Genomic DNA, 20,569 nt, shown 5'->3' on the forward strand with positions numbered 1-20,569 from the left:
AACATGTGGATTTTATTGTTTCACAGGTAATGTTTAATTATTTTCACTAAAATAAAATGGAACATTGAAGGTACATGCTGCCTGTTATAAAAATTAAAAAATAAAAATCAGTATCGGCCCAAATCTGTATCGGCAGGTCCGACTTTTTAAAGATCAGTGATTGGTAATCGGCCAGAAAATTGTGATCGGTGCACCCCTATAGAAATGTACAAAATCAAAATAAAGGATGAATATGAATCTGTTTATATTTTAAGGCAAAAGCTACAGCTACAATATCATGACCGTTACTTGATTAATATCTTCAGCATAACCTCTGGGGCCATAATAAAACAGTGCCTGTTGAACTGTGTCAAAAACATTTGTCAAGATGATTGTGAATATGTAGCGCCCTCTAGTGGATAAATTGAGCATCACGCGCCCTCCTCTCAACCCCCACCTCTTCACAGGTGAGCTGGTGAATGGTTTACCTGCTGGCTGTGACGTCACGGCACCTTCAGGAAACAGACGGCGGAGTCCATGATCACCTCGGGATGATAAATGTTTCTGGTTCGGATGGGAAAACGAAATTAAAACTCCTGAAGCCTGGAGTTGGACTTTAAACACACACTTTGTTTGAGTTTGTCTGCGCGTGCTGAGCTCTCGTGGGTTTAAACACGATGTCTGTGTCCGCTGTGTTTGTGTTGGACCTGAAGGGGAAGGTAAGATTAATACAGATAATTAAAACCTCTCGAAACTACTTTCGTTATAATTGGTGTCACACTGTTTTACCAGCGTCACAAAGTTAAAATCTACACTTACTTTTCACTTGAGTCTTTTTTTTGACTGTTCCTTTAACTGTTTAATCATTAAAAACGTCTGCGTGGTTAAAAATTAATGAGAAGCTTGCGACACGCTCATTCATTAGGATTTTCGTCTTCACTTCCGGATACATGTGTGTCAGTGGAAACAGTCCGCTGCTGCTTTAAATAACTTTATTGAAAATGACCAATGGACACCTGGAGAAGTCAAAGGATACACTTGAAGCTCCTCTGTTCATGTTCCTGTATCACCACCTTAAATACACTGTGACCCACACCTAGTTGTTGTTACTGCATGGCACCAACACCCTTTCTCTCCTGACAGAACATGTAACCTGATACACAAGTTGGTGTTACTGACAAACAGGAAGGGCCTAAAGTTTTAAGTGTTTTGTGACATAAAAGGCGTGTGCTGAATGTGTATTAAATGAAATGAAATTAAACTAATTTAAAAGCGTAATCCACAGTATTATGTTGCCCAAACGACTCTACATTAATTGCAGCCTCACGTTGTTGCTCCTTAAACAAGTTCCAGTTCCAGTTACCTTGTACTTGTTTGTTTCTTGGTAATGTTACTAAAAGTATTTTAACTAAGAAAAACTTAAAGAGAAAGTTCAAGTGAGTTTTTTTTTTTCTGGAAAAAAATTAATCTAAAACTTTTGACGTGAACTACTCCGGTATCAAAATTATACAGTAAAACCCTTATAAGCTCATTCAGCCTGCAGACATGAACAGCTGATCAGTGCCCTGCTAGTTGAAAAACATGTCAGCCCCTGTGTCTTGTCTGCTTATAATGCAAGTCTAAATACTAGGGATGCACTGATCTGATCCTGGTATTGGTAATCAAAAAGTTTGTTTGCATATTGGTGATATCATAACATGCTTGTCTATGTTTACATCGAACATGTCTGTGTATTGCATCAACAGTGCCATTAGGTCTGCACATCCAAAGGAAAAAACACAGCAGCTTAAGAGTTTAGAGATATTTCACGCCTGTTTCACTTAAAACTCTGATGGCAACTTGAATTATGGTTCAGATATCTGTAATAATATCAGAACTTAGAAATTGAATCGGTGCATCCCCAATAAACAGGCTCTCTGTTCATAACCCAATATTAACTGATACTAAAGGCCTATTTCTGTCATCTCAGGTGCTGATATGTCGGAACTACAAAGGCGACGTGGACATGGCTGAGATTGATCATTTCATGCCTCTTATGATGACGCATGAAGAAGAAGGTCTCCTGTGTCCTGTGCTGTCACACGGCTGTGTTCACTTCATGTGGATCAAACACAGCAACCTCTACTGTATCCTTGTCCAGCTTGCAGCATCTGGGTTATAAATAAAATGTGGTATAACACACAACAGGTTAATGAAATTGATTGCACTCAATATGTGAAGTTCTCCTTGACCTAAGCTCTGCACAGTGGTGGCCACTACAAACAAAAACTCCAACGCCTCTCTTGTGTATTCATTTCTTTACAAACTGGTTGAGGTTAGTCTCTCATGCACGGGTTACTAGTGATTGAAAAACTTGTTTGAAAAAGTTATTGCACAGTTTCATGGTTTAATTTCTCGTTTTTTGTGAAGAGAGTGCCTTTAAAATTTGGACTTTAACTTTCCAGGTGTTCACAGAGTACTTCAAAGAGCTGGAGGAAGAGAGTATTCAGGACAACTTTGTTGTCGTCTACGAGCTGCTGGACGAGCTAATGGACTTTGGCTTCCCTCAGACTACAGACAGCAAGATCTTACAGGAGTGAGGCTCCCAAGCATACACACAAAGACAATATGTAGACATAAAATTACAAAAGTGTTTTTGATATTAAACTGAAAAAGAGTGTGGTGATGAATAACATCTTTTCTTGATCCCACCCTCCAGATATATCACTCAAGAAGGCGCAAAGCTCGAGGTGGCAAAGTCCAAGGTGCCGACCACCGTCACCAACGCTGTCTCCTGGAGGTCAGAAGGGATCAAATACAAGAAGAATGAGGTTTTTATTGATGTCATCGAGTCCATCAATGTATTGGTAAGATATGATACAGGCTTGCCTCATTATGCTATACTAACAATGATTAGGCAAACTGAGTTCTTCATATGACACAATATCTCATACATTCATGATATTCCCCCTGTGCTTACCTTGAAACTCAACTGACAAATCAATCTTCTTCTTTTCTTCTTTTTTTTTTTAAATGAATAAGTGTTAATATTAGTATTCCCCTGTGTGTTCCTGTTCAGGTGAATGCTAATGGCAGTGTGATGAGCAGTGACATTGTGGGCAGCATCAAGCTGAAAACCATGCTCTCTGGGATGCCCGAGCTGCGGCTGGGCCTCAACGACCGAGTGCTTTTTTCTCTCACTGGACGTATGTTTACATGTTCACATCAGCTTTTCTACCTGGATGTGTATGCAGCTAATCTTTCTACTTTGGTTATATTCAAATTCATACCAGTGGTAACTTCCATTGTTTTCTGTTCAGGTGATAAAGGAAAGACTGTCATGATGGAGGATGTGAAGTTTCACCAGTGCGTCCGTCTCTCCCGCTTCGAGAATGACCGAACGATCTCTTTTATTCCTCCTGATGGGGAGTCAGAACTCATGTCCTACCGCATCAATACTCACGTTAGTCTGAATTAGTTTCTTTAATTTAAACACCATATATATATGCGTTTGTGCCACATGTACATATATGTTTTAAAAAACATTAGTTTCACTTTCACTGTGAAGATGTTTATGTCTTCAAGACCAGCGAATAAATCTTAATTATGTTGCTAATTTAGGTGTCCTGTCTGAAAACATTAGAGGTTCTCGTGCTTCTCTTGAATCTTTCTACATTAGTTGACCTCAGTGAGTGTATTTCTGCAGAATGGTTAATATACACTCTAAGCAGACATAATTAAGTGAACTTTTGTGCAATGTGTAAAATGTGAAATTATTTGCATACTAAAACTTGATGTTTTCTGTCTTACAGGTAAAGCCTCTGATATGGATTGAATCAGTCATAGAGAAATTCTCTCACAGTAGAGTGGAAATCATGGTCAAGGTAATTTCATTTTATTATTTTCACTTCAGATGCACAAAGTTAAATGAAATATTTATTATCTAAGATATTATGGAAGGTCAAATGGACAAAGAAATGTGTATAAAAATGAAATGCTTGTTGTATATTAAACACAGCGACTCAAAAAAATGAATACAACAGTCTTAAGTGGTTGCTGCCAATAGGGATCTCTGAGCGACAGCAAAAGTAGAGTTTATTACAAGATATCTTGTCATATTTTCTTCTGTTTTCAGGCAAAGGGACAATTTAAAAAACAGTCTGTGGCAAATAACGTGGAAGTGAGGGTCCCTGTCCCCAGCGATGCTGATTCACCAAAGTTCAAAACCAGCACAGGTCATGCCAAATACGTGCCTGAGAAGAACATGGTGGTGTGGACCATCAAGTCTTTCCCTGTAAGACATATATTTAGTCATTTTAATTTTTTAAATGGATATTGTTTTGGAAGTCGCATTCTGATTAGAGTGTTGTGACTCTCCAATCTCACTGTTTTTCTAATACATTCAGGGAGGTAAGGAGTTTCTAATGAGGGCACATTTTGGTCTTCCAAGTGTGGAGAACGACGAACAGGAGGGCAAACCTCCCATTACTGTGAAATTTGAAATCCCATACTTCACAGTCTCAGGAATACAGGTGAGTCATTTAATGCCATACAGTCCAGAAATGAGGCCTATAGTCTGAGCCAAACACATTTATTTTAAATCAAAGGTGTATCAGAGCCTGTTATGTCTTGCTTGTATTGATAGTGTAGTTTTAAAGTTCAACTACTCCCTGTATGTTTTGTTTGTTCAGTTAACAGCTATAACACTGTCAAGTCAGGTCCTGTTATAGCTAATCATGTGTGCTCAAACTGGCCAACCCCTGATTTAATTAATTATGGTTTCTTGTCTTAACATGTGCCTCTTTGACTCCCTCACTCTTTTTCACCAGGTGCGATACATGAAGATTATTGAAAAAAGTGGTTACCAAGCTTTGCCCTGGGTTCGGTACATTACCCAGAGTGGAGGTAGAGTAATTATTTTTGCATTGTAATCAATTATATTTGGAAGTGTTTTGTTTAAGTGTTCATTTATAATTAATGCATTTCCCTTTTGCTTTCATTCATACATTTTTTTTTTCTTTTTTTTTTGCCCATTTAGACTACCAGCTGAGGACAAATGTATAAAGCCAGAGGATTTATTGTCTATTCTGAAAGTGCAGAACCTCCAGAGGAGCATTGATGATCACATTACTTGACTGAAGCACTGTCTTAAAATTTCATGACATGATCTTGTTTTTAATATTTCTGTGTGCAACTTAATTTTATTGTTTCTATTGTGGGGTCACTGCTAACTTTTTACATGTTAAAGCAATTTATGCCTTCCACCACCATGCAGTTTTTAAAATTTGTAATTGTGCACTGCCCTATTGTTTTCTTAACACCATATATGGGCAGCGTTTGTCCGTATGCTGTAACAATACGTTATGTAATCACAGTCGCTGAATTCCGCCTAAAATTAAAAACTTACTACCGCCTTTTTTCCTCACTTGTCTGTGGAGAAATACATCCAAAGGTCAGAAATGTGAATGAGCTGCCTCTGAGGACTTAAACGTATACGAATCGCCCGCTTTCTTCGCTCTGCGTTCTGATTGGTCAAGAGCTGCTGTCACCACAGTGATGGCGTAGTAACTGAGTCGTAACTCCGCCTCTTTTACCCTATCAGGATGAAAAACACCCTCCAGGCCAGCTGTGATTGGCTAGCGTGTGTTCTCCCAATGTTTGTAAATTGTAGACTGGAGCCTCTGCTGTGTAGATCTCAGCGCGCAAATGTATTTTCTAATGTTTATAAACATTTATTGTTCAGATTATATTTAAAATTTACTGGTTGTCGGAAACAGCGGGAGAGCTCATCTTGGCGACGTTGTGGATCTAAAAGAAGCAAACAAGGTAGAGTTTACAGCGCAGTAGTTTGTTTGTAACGGTAGCGGTTAGCCTGGAGGCTAATTATTTGTGAGCTACTGTTTGTCTCTAGATGCCTATCTGTTTAAAGAGCTAATGTCTCCATTATTAACGTGTGTCTTTGAGAATACCTTTAAACGACCGGTTAAAACATTACGCTAGCGGTAAATAACATGGCGTCATAGGGGAACTAAAGCTTACGTTAGGCGGATACAGTAGTAGCTCTCTGTATCTGTCCGATCTGTGCCTCTTGAGTACACCTCTCCCTGTTTTTACACTGACGAGTGGTAGACGGGCTTAAGTGGTGTTAACTGATGCTTTACATTTCCTACCAACCAGACACACAGAGAGACTATAATGGTCCTTAGTCAGATGGAAGCCGGTAAAGCTTTGACGGCAGCTGCAGCTAAAGGAGACAGCAGCGAGGTGCAGAGGATCCTGGAGGACTGCAGAGTGCATCCTGACACTCTCAATGAGTTTGGCAGAACTGCGCTACAGGTGAGGACTTTTTCCTCAGATATATAATACATAACTTCCATACTACGACGTGTAAACTCCACATATAACGCTATGGTAGAAGTACGTGACAAAATAATTTCATCGCATCTCTATACTTTAATACACTGTGCTGCTACGGAAGCCCGAAGCGGACATGGAATTATACACTTTATTGACTGTTTTCCCATTGAGACAAATTAATTTCGCTCGATGCAAGTAAAATTTAGGAGCCATTAAGTAATTAGTTGACATTTTATTTCTTATTTGTGGGTTTACTAATGCTATTTTTTCGTATGTTTTTGTGGACCTGCTGATCTAGCCTAGTTTGGGAACACATTTGGTTGAACAGCTGGTCATTTGAATAGGTGCAGAGATAGGGTACTCATTTGAAGCCACCAGTTACCTTTTGTTTGGTGTGAATGACAGAGGAAGCCAGACCTGGGTTGTGCTACTTCTGTAGATTACTATTTTCCTTTAGATCAGCTTTATCACACTAAGTATTATTTTTCACATCATTATTTTTTTGCATTAATAATAACTACTTTTTTTTTTTTACCAACTCTGTGGTTAGGATAATCTGAGGTTAGGTCCAGAAGGCTTTTCCAATCTTTTGCTTACAAAATTTTCATACTTGAGGCAGAATCAGTTACAAAACTGCTTAAATAAGACAATGGCAGTATTATTTACCAGCTGACAGAAGTCTGTAATTACAGATCAACATATGTACGCACACTCGCTGTGTGCTGGGCTACCTCTTTTGTCCATATTTGCTCTACCTTTTTTTTGCACTACATATGTCTTATTGTATACATTTTATTTTGTCTACCTTCATTGCACATCCCGTATTTATAAAATGTATTTTTCTGCCTTTATGTATATATCTGTTTTTATCTTTTTTTGCACAGTGTTCATTGTGGATAACAAAGGAAGTATTTTATTGTACAAGGAAACACATTCTCTTCCTGTTCACACAACACTAAATACTCGGCTGTGCAATTTTTGAATATTATAGTAAAAACACAGAGTATCTTCATCTGTTGATGAAAACAACCACACTTGACCTAAGGTCTGTATTGGTTTTATACACAGGATGAATAAACTCACCCCCTCTCATATCTTCCTCAGGTGATGATGATGGGTAACTCAAAGATCGCCTGTATGCTGTTGGAAAAAGGAGCAGACCCAAACATCCAGGACAAACAAGGAATAGCGCCTGTCCACGATGCAGCCCGGACAGGATTCCTGGACACTCTGCAGGTGTTGGTGGAGTACGGGGCATCCGTGAACGTGTCAGACCAGAGTGGTGCCCTGCCCATACACATCGCCATTCGTGAGGGTCACCGTGACGTCGTGGAGTTCCTGGCGCCACGCTCTGACCTGAAGCACGCTAACATCAGCGGTCAGACAGCCATAGATGTAGCTCGAGCTTCTCGTGTACCTGATATGATTGACTTGCTTTTCGCTCACATTCATACTTAGTCTGGGTGCTGGGTGGCTTCGGAGTCACCCTGACCTGACTGTTTTTTGCTTCAAACCTGCCGACTTGAATTCATAGCTGTGTAAAGAATTAATTTTTGTTCAGAGAGGCTCAGCATAAATATGTGACACAGGACACATTGTCTTGGCAGCTTATTTTCTGTGGATTGGTGCCTACATAAAGTAGACTTCTCTTTTGCACAGTGCGATTCTGGCACCTTATTTTTCTGTTGTCCCTTCTCATTGGGAGTGCACATTTGTAGATAGTTCCCTGGTGTTTGTTTTTTAACTATCATATTAATTCTATTGTGTAAGACTTGTAACAGTTGATGACTTGTATGCGTTTTTTAAATATTTTGAAAAAAACTTGACATGGTGCACCCTCAATGCTTTTCATAGTTGTGTTTCCCTTGATTAGATGTACTTAGACTCTGAATTAACTCTTATTTATTGTTTTAATAGAACTGAAGATTCTTGTGACTTTGTAAATATCCACATTTATTCATGAGTTGTTAAATTTTATTTATATAAATACTTTAAAATCCAAAGTGAGATCATTCACTTAAGTATTTGAAGAAGAAAGCACAAAATAAAGTGTTGAAATTGAAGTTTAGGAGTCATAGTTTTCATTTTTAACCATTTCATTCATTTTTCCAACAGTGAACCAACATCTTCACCCCAACCAGGATGCAATTTTTTGACTTTGAATTCTTTTTAGAGATTTGGGGACTTTCTTATGTAATTATGTAACTTTCTAAGCAGTTCTTGGAAAATTAAAATCCAACATATCTTTTGGACTTCAGACTGTAAACTTGTGTCACCTCCTCCTCAAAAGAACAATTTGGGTGTGAAAAATCCCTGGGGCATTTTCTCCTAACCCTCTGAAATCCAGTTAAATATGTGTAGCAGACACACTTTCATCTTGATGAGTTATTTAGAGAGTTGTTTGGGACACATCAGTTTAGTTGTTTTGAAAATGTAAGACCTCCATAATAGGTACTCTTTCACCAGTGCGAAGCAAACAAACACAACTTAGCACCATGACAGAAGAAAGTAGATCAGTATGTCAATCTGGTTTGTACAAAAGTGGCTTTTGTTAACCCATATTAAATACAATTCTTCAGTCATAAAGATCTGATCTATTCTTCCCTCTTACAATCAAAACAATGCTCTGTTTGTACTTTGTTCTGCTGCAGGCATCCTCAAGTGTTAAGCACTTCCCCAAGGTGATTCATGAAGGACATTTGTAATAACGCCACACTGGAATTCTGTGTACAGTGAAACCTCCTCTTCTATAAAAGGGCACACAGATCAAAATGAATGAGGGCCCTGTTTTGTTCAGGCTTGTAGGTAACGGTGGCACAGTTTGCTGATGTTTGTGCTCTCGGCTCTTACAGTACAATGGCTTTCCTGTTTGCATGTGTGCTACGGGCCAACTGCTGCAGACAAGCAAGGAGAGACGGTCAAACTGCTGCTCTGGGAGGCTGGTGTGCAGAGCGTCACGGTGTCACAGAAACGCTATGCCCTGTGTGTTACTGTGCTGTTCACCTGCAGCTCACATTATACCAACATTTGACAAAGGGATCCAAAAAGCGTCCAGCAGGATCGTTCCATGATTTGAAGTTCTTTTATGCAATTATTTACGTTTCATGTTACTTCAGAATAGTTAAAAAAATTTGCTTTTTCCGAAAGCCAAAAGCAGCTCATTTAGTTTAATAATCGACTTAACTCAACATTTTATCTAGTGTTATGCTGTATTCTTGTAAAGCCTCAGGGATGATGTATATTCATCAGGCAGATGGACAGATAGCTCCTGTCTACAGCTTGTGTCTGTGAGGTCTCTTCGACCCTGTGTAAACGTTCACCCAGTCACCTAGCTGCATGCTCTGATTCAACACACAGACACACACACACACACACACACACACACACACACACACACACACACACACACACACACACACACACACACACACACACACACACACACACACACACTTAGATAGTGAAACCTGACACCAGCTGTGGGTTGAGACAGTGGTGTCAATCATATTTGATGGGCAGTTACTCTCAGGTGATAAATTAAATTCAACCTCAGTATAGGCATAACATGACTGTTATAAACTTGTGTTGCTTCCGGATCTGGGGGCTCATTCTTTTGAGACTGGCGCTGTAAACTCTACTTGTGATCAAAATAAATGCTGAAATGAGAGACGGATCCTCTTCTTTTGATCCATCTTTGGGCTCCTTGAGCCAGGATTTTTTTTTCTTTTATAGCCCACATTTTACACTCATTTGTCAGTTTTAGCTCTCTAGTTTCTTATGCGATCAACATTTTTAAACATAAACTGTAGTTTCAGCTTATAAAATATATGAACAAGCAGCATGTGATACCAGATGATCAGTGGTCAGTTTTTTGCAGTGTTAAGTGCCCTGTAAACATCAGACAACTCTGCTTCCTGTTAAAGGAAAACATTCCTCATTAGGAAGTGACACAAGGGAAACACATCAGGGTTTTTTTAATGGCAGGATCAGGATCTGGATTTTATCTAGGGATGGGTACCTTTCACATTTGAAACGATACAGTACAGACACCCGGTACTTGGCAACTTGTACCGGTACTCAACAGTACCAATTTCCATTACGTTTTTTGTGTTTATGTGGTAAAAGATATAAATTTGTTTAACAGTTAACTATTTTTTTTTTCAAATTAACACATTTATTCTTCAATGTGTAATCTTGCAATGCTGTGTTCGCCGCTCTACTCTTCCACTCTCACAGTCTTAAGGATGCATCTAGATACCTAAACATGGTACCTTTTGATTCTACATGAATCAGTACCTGGTACTTTTGACAGAATTCGGTCAGTACCTGTAAAAGTACCTAGTTCGGTACCCATCACTACTTTTATCTGAATAATTTTTCATGATTTTTAAATTATTTTGACCTTCAAACAACATTTTTAGCCAAAAATATTTCTAGTCTTATATTTTGGTCTACATTATGCACCAAATCATTCCTTTTCAGCACCGTTTCATGACCTTGGACATGCTTACTGTACTATATTTTTACAACACCTGGCAAAATGGTTTGCAGTTTGTAATGTCCCAACTATGGACACCTGCACAGTCAGAACTGTACAATTTCTGGGCAGTAAACTCCTCCACGGGAGCAGCTGGACGTGAAATGCCTCCCTCAGCAGTTCAGCAGCTGTTATTGTTCAAGAAGAAACCCAAAGAGTCACGTAATCCCACATCCATATCATCCCAGTTAAAGACTCACTCCTACTCCCTCAGATTGGGAAATAAAATCACACTGCCACAAATTTTATATACATTCATGAAAACTTGTAAACCGAGAAACACAGCCACACACAGGCCTTCCTCCAGCCACTAGGATGCGCTAACTGCCCTCACTGAGCAAAGCTGTGGGTGTGTGCTGGATATGCAAATACTCCCTTTTTTAAACACTGTTGTTGTGATTCGTTTGTTCTGCAGGCTGGGAGATAGAGCCACTGTGACAAGTTTCAAAGAAGTGGGAGTAGACAAGAAAAACTAGTATCAGTCTACTCCCCCGCTCTTAAGGACACACGAGATGTTTGTGAACAGGTAAGGATGACGACACTGAGTGAGGTTAAGGAATGAGTCAAGAGTCTGACTTTATGTTCCTCATAGAGATGAGAGGGTATAACAAAGGCTTTTAACAGTAAGCTATAAAGATTCCTCACTTAGAAGGAGCATGAAACCTTGAAGTTTACACAGTTATCTCTGGTGTGATAACAGAGAAGGCTGATACGGATCAGTATCACCTGAAGCTCAGAGGTATCTTAGGAAAAAAGAAATCAAAGATATTACATTGTATAAGCTCAACACTTTGATCACACTAAACAACCCTTCTCCTCCTTTTCTGTTACTCACACTCACATGACACTTTATCAACAACTCTTCACTGGTGCGTCACATGTAAATACTGCCTGTTCATTCCATTCATAACGGTGTGTAAATGTTAGAGCTAAGTCTAACTTTATGTTTATTTATTCTGTTTCATTTTGTTACATTTTTTTCTATCTTTACTATTGCATTGTACTTAAACTCACACTTTGTTCTTGTTACCTCTGCCAAGGAGTTTATGTTTCTGGGAGTTTGTCTGTTTGTCTGCGAACATTTACTCACAAAGTAACAAACAGATCTTGATGAAATTTTCAGGAAATGTTCAAAATGAGATAAGGAAGAAGTGAATAAATTTTGGAGGTGATCCGAATCACTATCTGGATCAAGGTTTTTTTTTTTTAAGGGTTCTTTATCATTGTGAGATAGGGCCGTTTTCACCATATGTGGATATAACTCCACAATAAATGGTCTGATTGCTTTGCAAAACAATACAATACAAGGTCACCATAATTTCTGACAGATGTAAAAGTACAATCCAGATCCTGACAATATTCTGGATAATAAGATCCAGAATATGAAATATGAACTGGGTCATCATAATTTTCAAGAAACAAATTATTGTACAAACCTGCAACTTACACCAAATTGTAATGAAATCGTATCAAGTGTTTTTGTCTTGTTTTAATCAAAAAAAGTCTTGTTATACTTGATATGAGCCACATTCAACATATCAGTTCAGAAAAATGTCTTATTTAAAGTTATTTAAAGACAAAAAATGAGGTCTGAATTGCTTTTAACAAGAAAAAAAAATCTGCAGATGGAACAAGAAAAGTTTGCTCGAAAACTTGCTTAAAACTAGAATAATGTCTTAATACAAGTAAATTTTCTCTTGTTCCATTGGCAGATTGTTCTTTACTCTTTACAAGCAATAAAGACCTAATTTGTGTCTTTAAATAACTTAAAATAAGACATTTTTCTGAAATGATAAGTTGAATGAAGCTCATATCAAGTATAAAAAGACTTTTTTTTAAAAACTGAAAATAAGACAAAAACACTTGATAAGAATTCATTTTTTTCCAGTGCAGTGCTGTAACAAACTGAATTTCCCTCATGAGGATCAATAAAGTGTCATATTATCTTATGGATGCGTGACCTCTCAGGGCTCCCGTAGTAAGCGGTGCAAGGATGGAGTCCTAATTTTTTAACTTGTCTTCTTTTTAAAAAACCTCACACTGTGTACGTTAAAAAAGTTCCTGGGCTTTGCTTCTGTGTCCCAGTCCGTCCACTCTGACTAATCAGACTGCACTGTAGAGTAAAACAAACGTCTGAGTTAGCTGGTTAAACAGTCAGTTTTGTGTAAACCCGCACTTCTCACCCCTTCTGGACTTTTAGTGTCTAATTTATGGCTCACATTGAGGCCTGACAGAAAAAATAACAACAGCAGCCACTAACACTTTGAATGAATGCACGTGAGGTGTGTACACAGACAGATAAAACCTTTCCTATAATTTGCAGGGAACTTTCCCAGGTGTTTATACTGAAATATAAATCAACCCAGTTAGTCACTAAGTTGTAAAACAATAAAGAAATTGAAAGTCATGAACTTTGATACCAATAAGATGTACCAATGATCAGGCACCAAAATTCCACAGCCTGCAAGAGCTGAATCCAAACCTTTCAAATTTTGACGCACCAATGTAAAAACAAAAGCTTTCCAATCATTTTTCCTCCTGTTAAAGCTGCACTGGCACCACTAGGACTGAAAGTGTCAGAATTCCTGACTCAAATTTGTACAGTGCCTTCTCATATAGTTATCGCTATTTTCAACATTCAACAACCTCCTTGGAGACATGACGTGTTGTTATTTCTAGCCCGGCCTTAGTTACGATGATGCACTTGTGTCTATTTTGGTTAAAGCTGGTGATACACATGATTACCACCCTCAGAGAGGTAAAAAAAAATAATGAGAGAAATGAGCCACTTGGCATGAGGTTTACAATTCTCCTATTTATCCTCTTCATCGTTTGAAGCCTCTTCTGGATGATTTCCATCCCCAGCTCCAGTTAAAACCCATACAGATGGCAGATTAACAAATTAAGGAGAGTTTCTGATGGGTTTATAACTGACGGTGTGAGCAGGTCAGAGTACGCTTCAGTGTTACTGAGGAATGTCAGCAGCTTGAGATGCAAGCTAAGACTTGACCGGACTGTAGCTCAAGCTGAAAGGAGGAATCCTCATCTGCAGCGTGAGATTGTTATTGTCCTACAGGTACACAGTGATCACAGGGAGAAAGAGGAGGTGTTTTTTGTTGTTGTTCGAGAAAGCTTGGTTAAAGGAGTTTCTTTTTCCAAGTGCTTGAAAGGCTCTAAAACTACAGATAAAAACATATCTTGCTGATATAAGTTGTAATGGCTTGAATTTTACTTGCTTAACTTTTTTTCTTCTTCATATAATTCATCTTGATGCTATTTCAAAAGACTGGGTGAATCCCTCCTCTCTGTAAATGATAATTCTACTGTGTTGACTTGATGTTTATCTGATTAAATGCATAATTACAGTCTCCTCTCATTTTGACTGAACATGTAAACAGAGAGATGAATGGCTTTTATTCAGTGACTAAAAAGCCTCCTCTACCTCCACTTGTTTGGTGCCTGAAAGGGAGCAACATGAGCCTGGGCTCCGTGGGGAACACTCCCTGTATCTCTGTAAACCTGTCCAACAGGATACAAGGCAGTTAGGTTAGGCGAGGTTGGTTACTTTTGCTCTGACAAAGCTAAAATTATCCTGTAAACAAACCGTGAACACGCAGGTACAAACCAGTCACAAGGTCAGCCCTTCTACCTTCCACATTACGCTTCACCAATCCTCAATGCAATGCTAAGAATAGACGCCTGATTGGGATAGCTAAAGTTTCACTGCTATCTTTGCATATAAACATGGCTACATGAAATGAAGTAGTTCACTTTAAGAGATTTATTTATTTAAAAAAGTGTTTTTTGGATAAATCCATACAAAACCCTGACTATGTTGATTTTTCAGTCACTGACACAAATTTCAGCATATTTATCATGATTCTTAGTTTTTGGTTAGCATGTTCTAGCAAGTAGTGGTTTCCATTTTGGATAAGGCCATATAAAAATATTCCATCCAGTGGAACGTATAAATTCTCCTCTTTTTCCATGCATGAGTCAGTGAAGGCTCAGCTGTTGCTCAGCTTGCTTCGTACATCTAACGGGAGCTGATCCAACAGACTGTCGTCTACGATCAGTCCACTGGCGGTCAGCATGGGACAGTCCCCGATCTCATGAGGCAGAGACTCCAGGCGGTTCCCTTTAATCTCCAGTCGGACCAGCTGGGCCAGGTTGGACACTCTGGGGCTGAGATAAACCAAACAGTTGTTCCCCAAAACCAGAGTCTTTAGCCTTTTACAGGAGAACAGCTCCTCTGGCAGAGTCTCCAAAGAGTTGAAAGCAGCAGAGAAGAACTGGAGACTCTGGAGGATGCCGATCTCAGGAGGGAGGGAGGTGAGCTGGTTGTGGGAGACGTCCAGGTGCCGGAGTGTGGTGCAATGAAACAGGCGAATGGGCAGCTTTCGGAGCTTGTTCCAGCTGGCGTCTAACGTCTCCAGAGAGTGCAGCTTACTGATGTGATCTGGGATGTAGGTGATTTTGTTGTGCCACAGTTTGAGGGTCACCAAACGGCGGCAGTGCTGCAGGCTTAGGATCTCCTCCACAGTGGTGAGTTTGTTCTCCTTTAAGTCCAGCTCCTGTAGGTTGTTCAGGCTGAAGACGGCGCTTGGGATGCGCTCCAACTCACAGCCGACTAACTCCAAAGAGACTAAGCTGGTTAACTTCTTCAGAGTGCTGAAGGCTTGGAGCTTGGCACCGTCATTGTAGATCCTCAACTGCTGCAGCTGCAATGCAACATCCACGATGCTGGGTGGGATCTTAGCGAGGTTGGAGTGGAGTGTGAGTACTCTCAGAGCTCGAAGCTCTCGAAGGGAGTCCAGAGAAGCACTTTTTGACACCTCATTTGTTAAAGGACCGTTCAGATCTAACTCCTCCAGGCTGTGCAGAGTGTACATCCACATTGGAACCTCATCAAGGCTTTCAAAAGCTAGATTGAGGACTTTTAAATGTTCCTTGAAGTGGTTCAGGGCGGGTAGTTGGAGCTTGGCTGGGCAGTAGATCAGCGATAACTCCTTCAGAGAGTCTAGTTTTGCCACACCAGCTGGAATGATGACATTTTTAACCTGCTCCAGTTTGAGTGACTGCACTTCAGGGATCTCAAAGACCGTGTCAGGAAGTCCAGGCAACATTAACAAGTGGAGCTCTAACCGGTTGCTGGTGTTCTTAGCAAGACGAGCACGTAACTTCTTGGCAGTCCATTCGTAGTTGAGGTTGAGCTGATGAAGACGGCTCTCACTCACCTCAGAGAGGAAGACTGCAAACCTCTTGGAGTAAAGAGCATCATACTGGTCCACGAGGTGCAGAAGGAACGCAAAGTCATTCTTGACGTCTGGGATGTCGTTAATACCCGTCTCAAGTCTGACGTGATCAAAGGAGTACTCCTTCAGGGGTCGATGAAACAGCCAGTAGAGGGTGTAGATGCAGAGGAGTCCGTAAACTCCCACAAAGCAGATGTAGCAGTAGGCAAGTTTGGAGAAGAGGTGGGCTTTGTTGTGGTTACAGCAATAGATATCAAACCCAGTCAGCTCTGGAGGAACGTAACAGCGAACCACTATCTCGATGTGTGGTACAAGGACCGAGGTGTAGATGATGATCAGAAGGAACTTGAAGACTTTCAGGGATGTCTGAAGAACGTACATGATCCGTAGGATGTCTGCTTCCTCTACATGAGTCCTGAACTTCTTCACCTTTTCAAACAGAGCCTTGGCCTGCTCACCTTCTTTCTTATCCAGCAACGAAAGAGCCGACTGAGGCTCTTGAACTTTCTTTTCTGGGTTAGACTTCACAGAAGCAGAGCGAAGAAGCAGTCCAGTCGTCTCCTCGCCTTCTGTTCGTCGATCTGTTGCATCTTTTGACATAGTGTTCCTCCTCCAGCTGACCAGTTTTTCCTCCCCTCTCTCCTCAGAAACTTCACTCAGGGCTCTGGTGGTCCATGGTGAATCAAAGCACTTCCCCAGGATGGTGACAAAGAGGTCTATCTTAGAGGACGTCCCAGGGAACTTAAACCAGAAGCTGCTTGCGACCATGAAGATCATAGTGTGGATCACAACCAGATAGGGGAAGAACTTTGCGAACCAGTGGACGAACCTCTCGTAGCAGTGGTGGTTGACGAACACATACTGGTGGATGTCCAGGTTGTTCTTGCGACCGACCACCTCCTGGAGGATGGGCTTAGCCGGTTTGGCTACAGTGGTCTTTGACGTCTCGTTCTCCCTGTAGGTCCTGATGTGGCTGCAGTCGATGGCTTCAGGCGTTGGGCTGGTCAAGTGACTCGGCAGGCAAGCAATTTTGTCTTGTGTGAGCTGTTGAAAATAAACAGATGAAATAACTACCAGAGAAAGAAAAGTAATGTTTGAAGATGTGTTGTTATTCGCACTAAGACAAATACATTGCAAAAACTATTACCTCAATTTGCTGTTTATACAACAACAATTTTCTCTGCTGTGACTTGTTGTGGGAAGTTCAAAAATGAAAACAGGAAATTCAGACAAACTCATTTTCATTTTACAATGCATGGATTGATCAGCAACTGAATGGTTTTTTTTTTCAGTTCAGGATGAAGACTCTATTTCCCATGAGCACTGTCACCCACTGTCATAAAGACGTGACTCTTGCCAAGACGTACAACTGTTTTGGAAGCACATGAACATGGAGCAGATCTTCTTTTTAAAACTACTTTTCTTTTTGGAGGAAACATTTTTTCAGGATGCAAAGAGACGAGGAAATGCATTAATTTATAGTTATGTAACTATGTAAACTCAGTTTTTAGAGTAGTTTAGTGTACTGAGAGTGAGAAGACTATGTTTTTAGTGTTTACCCACAGCCCGGTGCTCCAACACATGTCCGTAATGTTTACAGAGATGCTGAGAATCAGCATTTCAAAATAACCAGTTGAGATAATTTCATTTTAAATTGTGGATTATGAAAATGCTAATATACAAAAGTGAGACTATTTAACTCTAATAACAATATTAAGATCTTTTATAAAGTCCTCACGGGGCTTTTAAATCCTGAAGTGGTCTGATCATAGCTAAAGAGATGAGTCTATTAATACCACTGTATCTTACAATACTTTCAGAGAATAATTTAAGCATCCAGACTCCAAGCGAACAGATATGTTAGCTAGCATGAAGCTAAATGCTTAGATCGAAAAAGACTTTATCTGTCAAATTTGTTATTTTAACTTGAACTATGTCCTGACGTTTCTTTAAATTTCCCTTTTCCATGGTTTTTGTGGAAACAAACTTTTTTGTCCTGAACTTATACCTCAGACAACCTAAAGATTACATGTGCAGAAGTACAAGATTAGAACCCTGCCACCCTGGGGTCCCATGTATGGGTAATTTCTCATTTTCATTTCAAGTTGATGCAAAAGTTTTGTTTTCACTTCTAAATTGATTGAAAGGGTCTGCAGAACAATTTTGGTTCAAGGGTCAAATGAGCGGATCAAAAAATTGTCCTCTAGGGGGCGTTGATGGCTATAAACCCACCACCAGCCTCAACAGAATCTGGAAACTGTTAAAACTATTGATCAAATGATCTGATCCAAACATTATAAGTATTTACTGATTCGGGATCAGTAGTAGCAACTGATTTTCTGACATATAGCCAATGGAAGCCATGTTATCTTTTTGTGCAGAGCTTGAAGGGGATTGATGACCTCTATTGTCCTTTTCACCAGTTTGTAGCAGGAAGCAATCATTTGGAATAATGTTATTTTTTGTATTATCAGCTGCTGACAGCCTGTAAAGCTTTCAACATGTTTTGTGCCGGGATGCACAGTTTTCTGTATGGAGTCTTCATCTGAAAGTCAAACATCTAGGTGGAGACCAGCACCAATCGCTCTGACATGCAAAGCTGATAATACCTGTGGATGCTCCCTTTCTAAAAACATCAACAGGTCTGGACCCAAAACATTAAGAAAAGGTAAGAAGTCTGATCTCATCTTAACCCACCATGAGTATAGACCTCAGCAGTATTTAGCAAGTAACAATGGAGAGGAACAATACATTTCTTGCTCAGCAATTAATAAGGAATTAAGACATTTAATCCTTGTCTTCTGTCTGTTGGTTGGATTAATTTACAATGGAAAGTATAGTACATTATGAAACTTGATGGATATTCTTTGACCCATCTATACCCACATTCTGTGGTTTGTAGATGTTGCAATTTTAAAAGCGAGAAACCTGTTTGAGTGTTTTACTTTGGGTTATATTTTCACCTCTGATCCAGTAGGATTTTCAAGGATTTAGCTGCTTCAGTCATCCACCTTTGGGTGTAATTTACAGGTCCTTATCCAGCTTTATTTTTCCTCCTTCAGGTGTCAGAATGTCTGCCTTATACAAGTTTAGCTAGTTTTGAGAGCAGACAGGTCTCTGATTTTTTTTTCCTGTAATATCAGTACCACAGAGAGATACTGTGTCGATGAAAGAAGTGAAAAAGTAACAGACCTCAAACATGGCTGTAAAAGATTACATATTAATCTCTTTGCTTTCCTTTTGTGCTATTTAAATATGACACAGAAATGATAATCAGATGGCAAGAGACACATTAAGGAGCAAGTTAGTGATCTCAATCCACAGTAAGTGGGTCAGGAGAGACAAGTCAGTTCAGTTAAACTGTCTGTGATGCTGCCTGTCACAGAGGTCAGTTAATGAGCTGTGTGCTGTTAGCCAGAGGGGGGACTCAGGCAGGTTTATGTGACGCCTCTATGTTACACTCCTAAGGCAGGTCAGGTTATTGTTAAATTACTTCCTATCATGTCACCCTAAATCAAAACATCAACAATGTATATGCCTCACCTGCAAGGTGCACCCAAAGACTCCAATCATGAGCATAGCAACGCAAATATACTCTGAGAAAACATCCCACCACGGCTTCAGGACCCGAAACTTTGAGTTCTGCTCGATGCCGAGGTTTCTGAATTCACCCACTGGGATCATCCTGGCTGCTGCTCCACACTGCTGAAAGACAAGAGTGAAACACTGAGGCTAAAATAACACAGTGCAGTCTCTCAGGAACATCCAGACAAAATTTTTTAAAGTTATAACACGCATGATAGTCTCACTCAGGGTGTACTGGATTGTTAATTTGTCTTGAGGACACTGACTTGAAACTGTTGTAGTTTGGCCTTGACTAAATGAACAATCAGGACCTGGAGTGTGGGAGGATCCAAAGTGGAGGAACTAGTTTGACAACAATGTCTGACAACTGAGTATACACGTTACATTTTGGAGAGGGTTGGGGACATTTTATTTAAATATTTTCTCAATTTGAGAATAAATTATATCGCCCAAAACCCTGAAATCAATACACCTACGTCCAAACGCATTAATTACCCATGTTGATCCCTAATATGAACCATAACGTGATAAATCAAACAGATACTACATGTATAAATAACAGAACATACCGCAGTTTTTCAAGGAATTCACTTCGTTGAGTTTTACCGTCTTATAAAATACTTGAACATGTTTTGAACTTAAGGGCGTGCTAACATCACTCCCTGAAAGGTGTGCCCAGACACCAACCTGCAGCGTCACGTTTCTTAAACACCTAAAGTCCCCTTTAAAGTAGATTTATCTCGTCTCCAGAGTATCAAAATAAACTGCGCAGGATTTAATTATGCTACAGCCAGGTGAGTTTCACTTACCTGCGTCCACACAGGATCCACCAATACCCAGAGGGGATCGCGAGCCTGCTCTCATCGTTGAAGACGAG

At 39.9% G+C, this 20,569-nt stretch overlaps 3 protein-coding genes across 3 annotated transcripts; 2 read left to right on the forward strand and 1 right to left on the reverse strand.

Moving 5' to 3' along the window:
• The first annotated feature begins 458 nt into the window (after positions 1-458).
• ap1m2 (adaptor related protein complex 1 subunit mu 2) lies at positions 459-5,269 on the forward strand. Its single transcript, XM_074689264.1, has 12 exons — positions 459-698; positions 1,949-2,105; positions 2,226-2,293; positions 2,424-2,554; positions 2,678-2,825; positions 3,038-3,164; positions 3,279-3,421; positions 3,771-3,842; positions 4,094-4,252; positions 4,365-4,490; positions 4,788-4,863; positions 4,997-5,269. Exons 1-12 carry the CDS (start codon positions 657-659, stop codon positions 5,020-5,022), a joined length of 1,275 nt encoding a protein of 424 aa, XP_074545365.1. The 5' UTR covers positions 459-656; the 3' UTR covers positions 5,023-5,269.
• Positions 5,270-5,604: 335 nt separating this feature from the next.
• Positions 5,605-8,378, forward strand: cdkn2d (cyclin-dependent kinase inhibitor 2D (p19, inhibits CDK4)). The gene is made up of 3 exons (XM_074695614.1): positions 5,605-5,784; positions 6,136-6,294; positions 7,420-8,378. The coding sequence occupies exons 2-3, from the start codon at positions 6,154-6,156 to the stop codon at positions 7,771-7,773; spliced, it is 495 nt and encodes a 164-aa protein (XP_074551715.1). The 5' UTR covers positions 5,605-5,784; positions 6,136-6,153; the 3' UTR covers positions 7,774-8,378.
• A 6,432-nt stretch (positions 8,379-14,810) lies between these two features.
• On the reverse strand, positions 14,811-20,569 carry LOC141804456 (volume-regulated anion channel subunit LRRC8C). The gene is made up of 3 exons (XM_074688894.1): positions 20,502-20,569; positions 19,651-19,812; positions 14,811-17,151 (listed from the first exon to the last, which is right to left on the reverse strand). Exons 2-3 carry the CDS (start codon positions 19,789-19,791, stop codon positions 14,860-14,862), a joined length of 2,433 nt encoding a protein of 810 aa, XP_074544995.1. The 5' UTR covers positions 19,792-19,812; positions 20,502-20,569; the 3' UTR covers positions 14,811-14,859.

This window comes from Halichoeres trimaculatus, unplaced genomic scaffold, assembly GCF_033239565.1.
Source record: "Halichoeres trimaculatus isolate MK-OKI-2021-1 unplaced genomic scaffold, fHalTri1.1 fHalTri1_scaffold_2, whole genome shotgun sequence".
In the NCBI taxonomy this organism is placed as follows: Eukaryota; Metazoa; Chordata; class Actinopteri; order Labriformes; family Labridae; genus Halichoeres; species Halichoeres trimaculatus.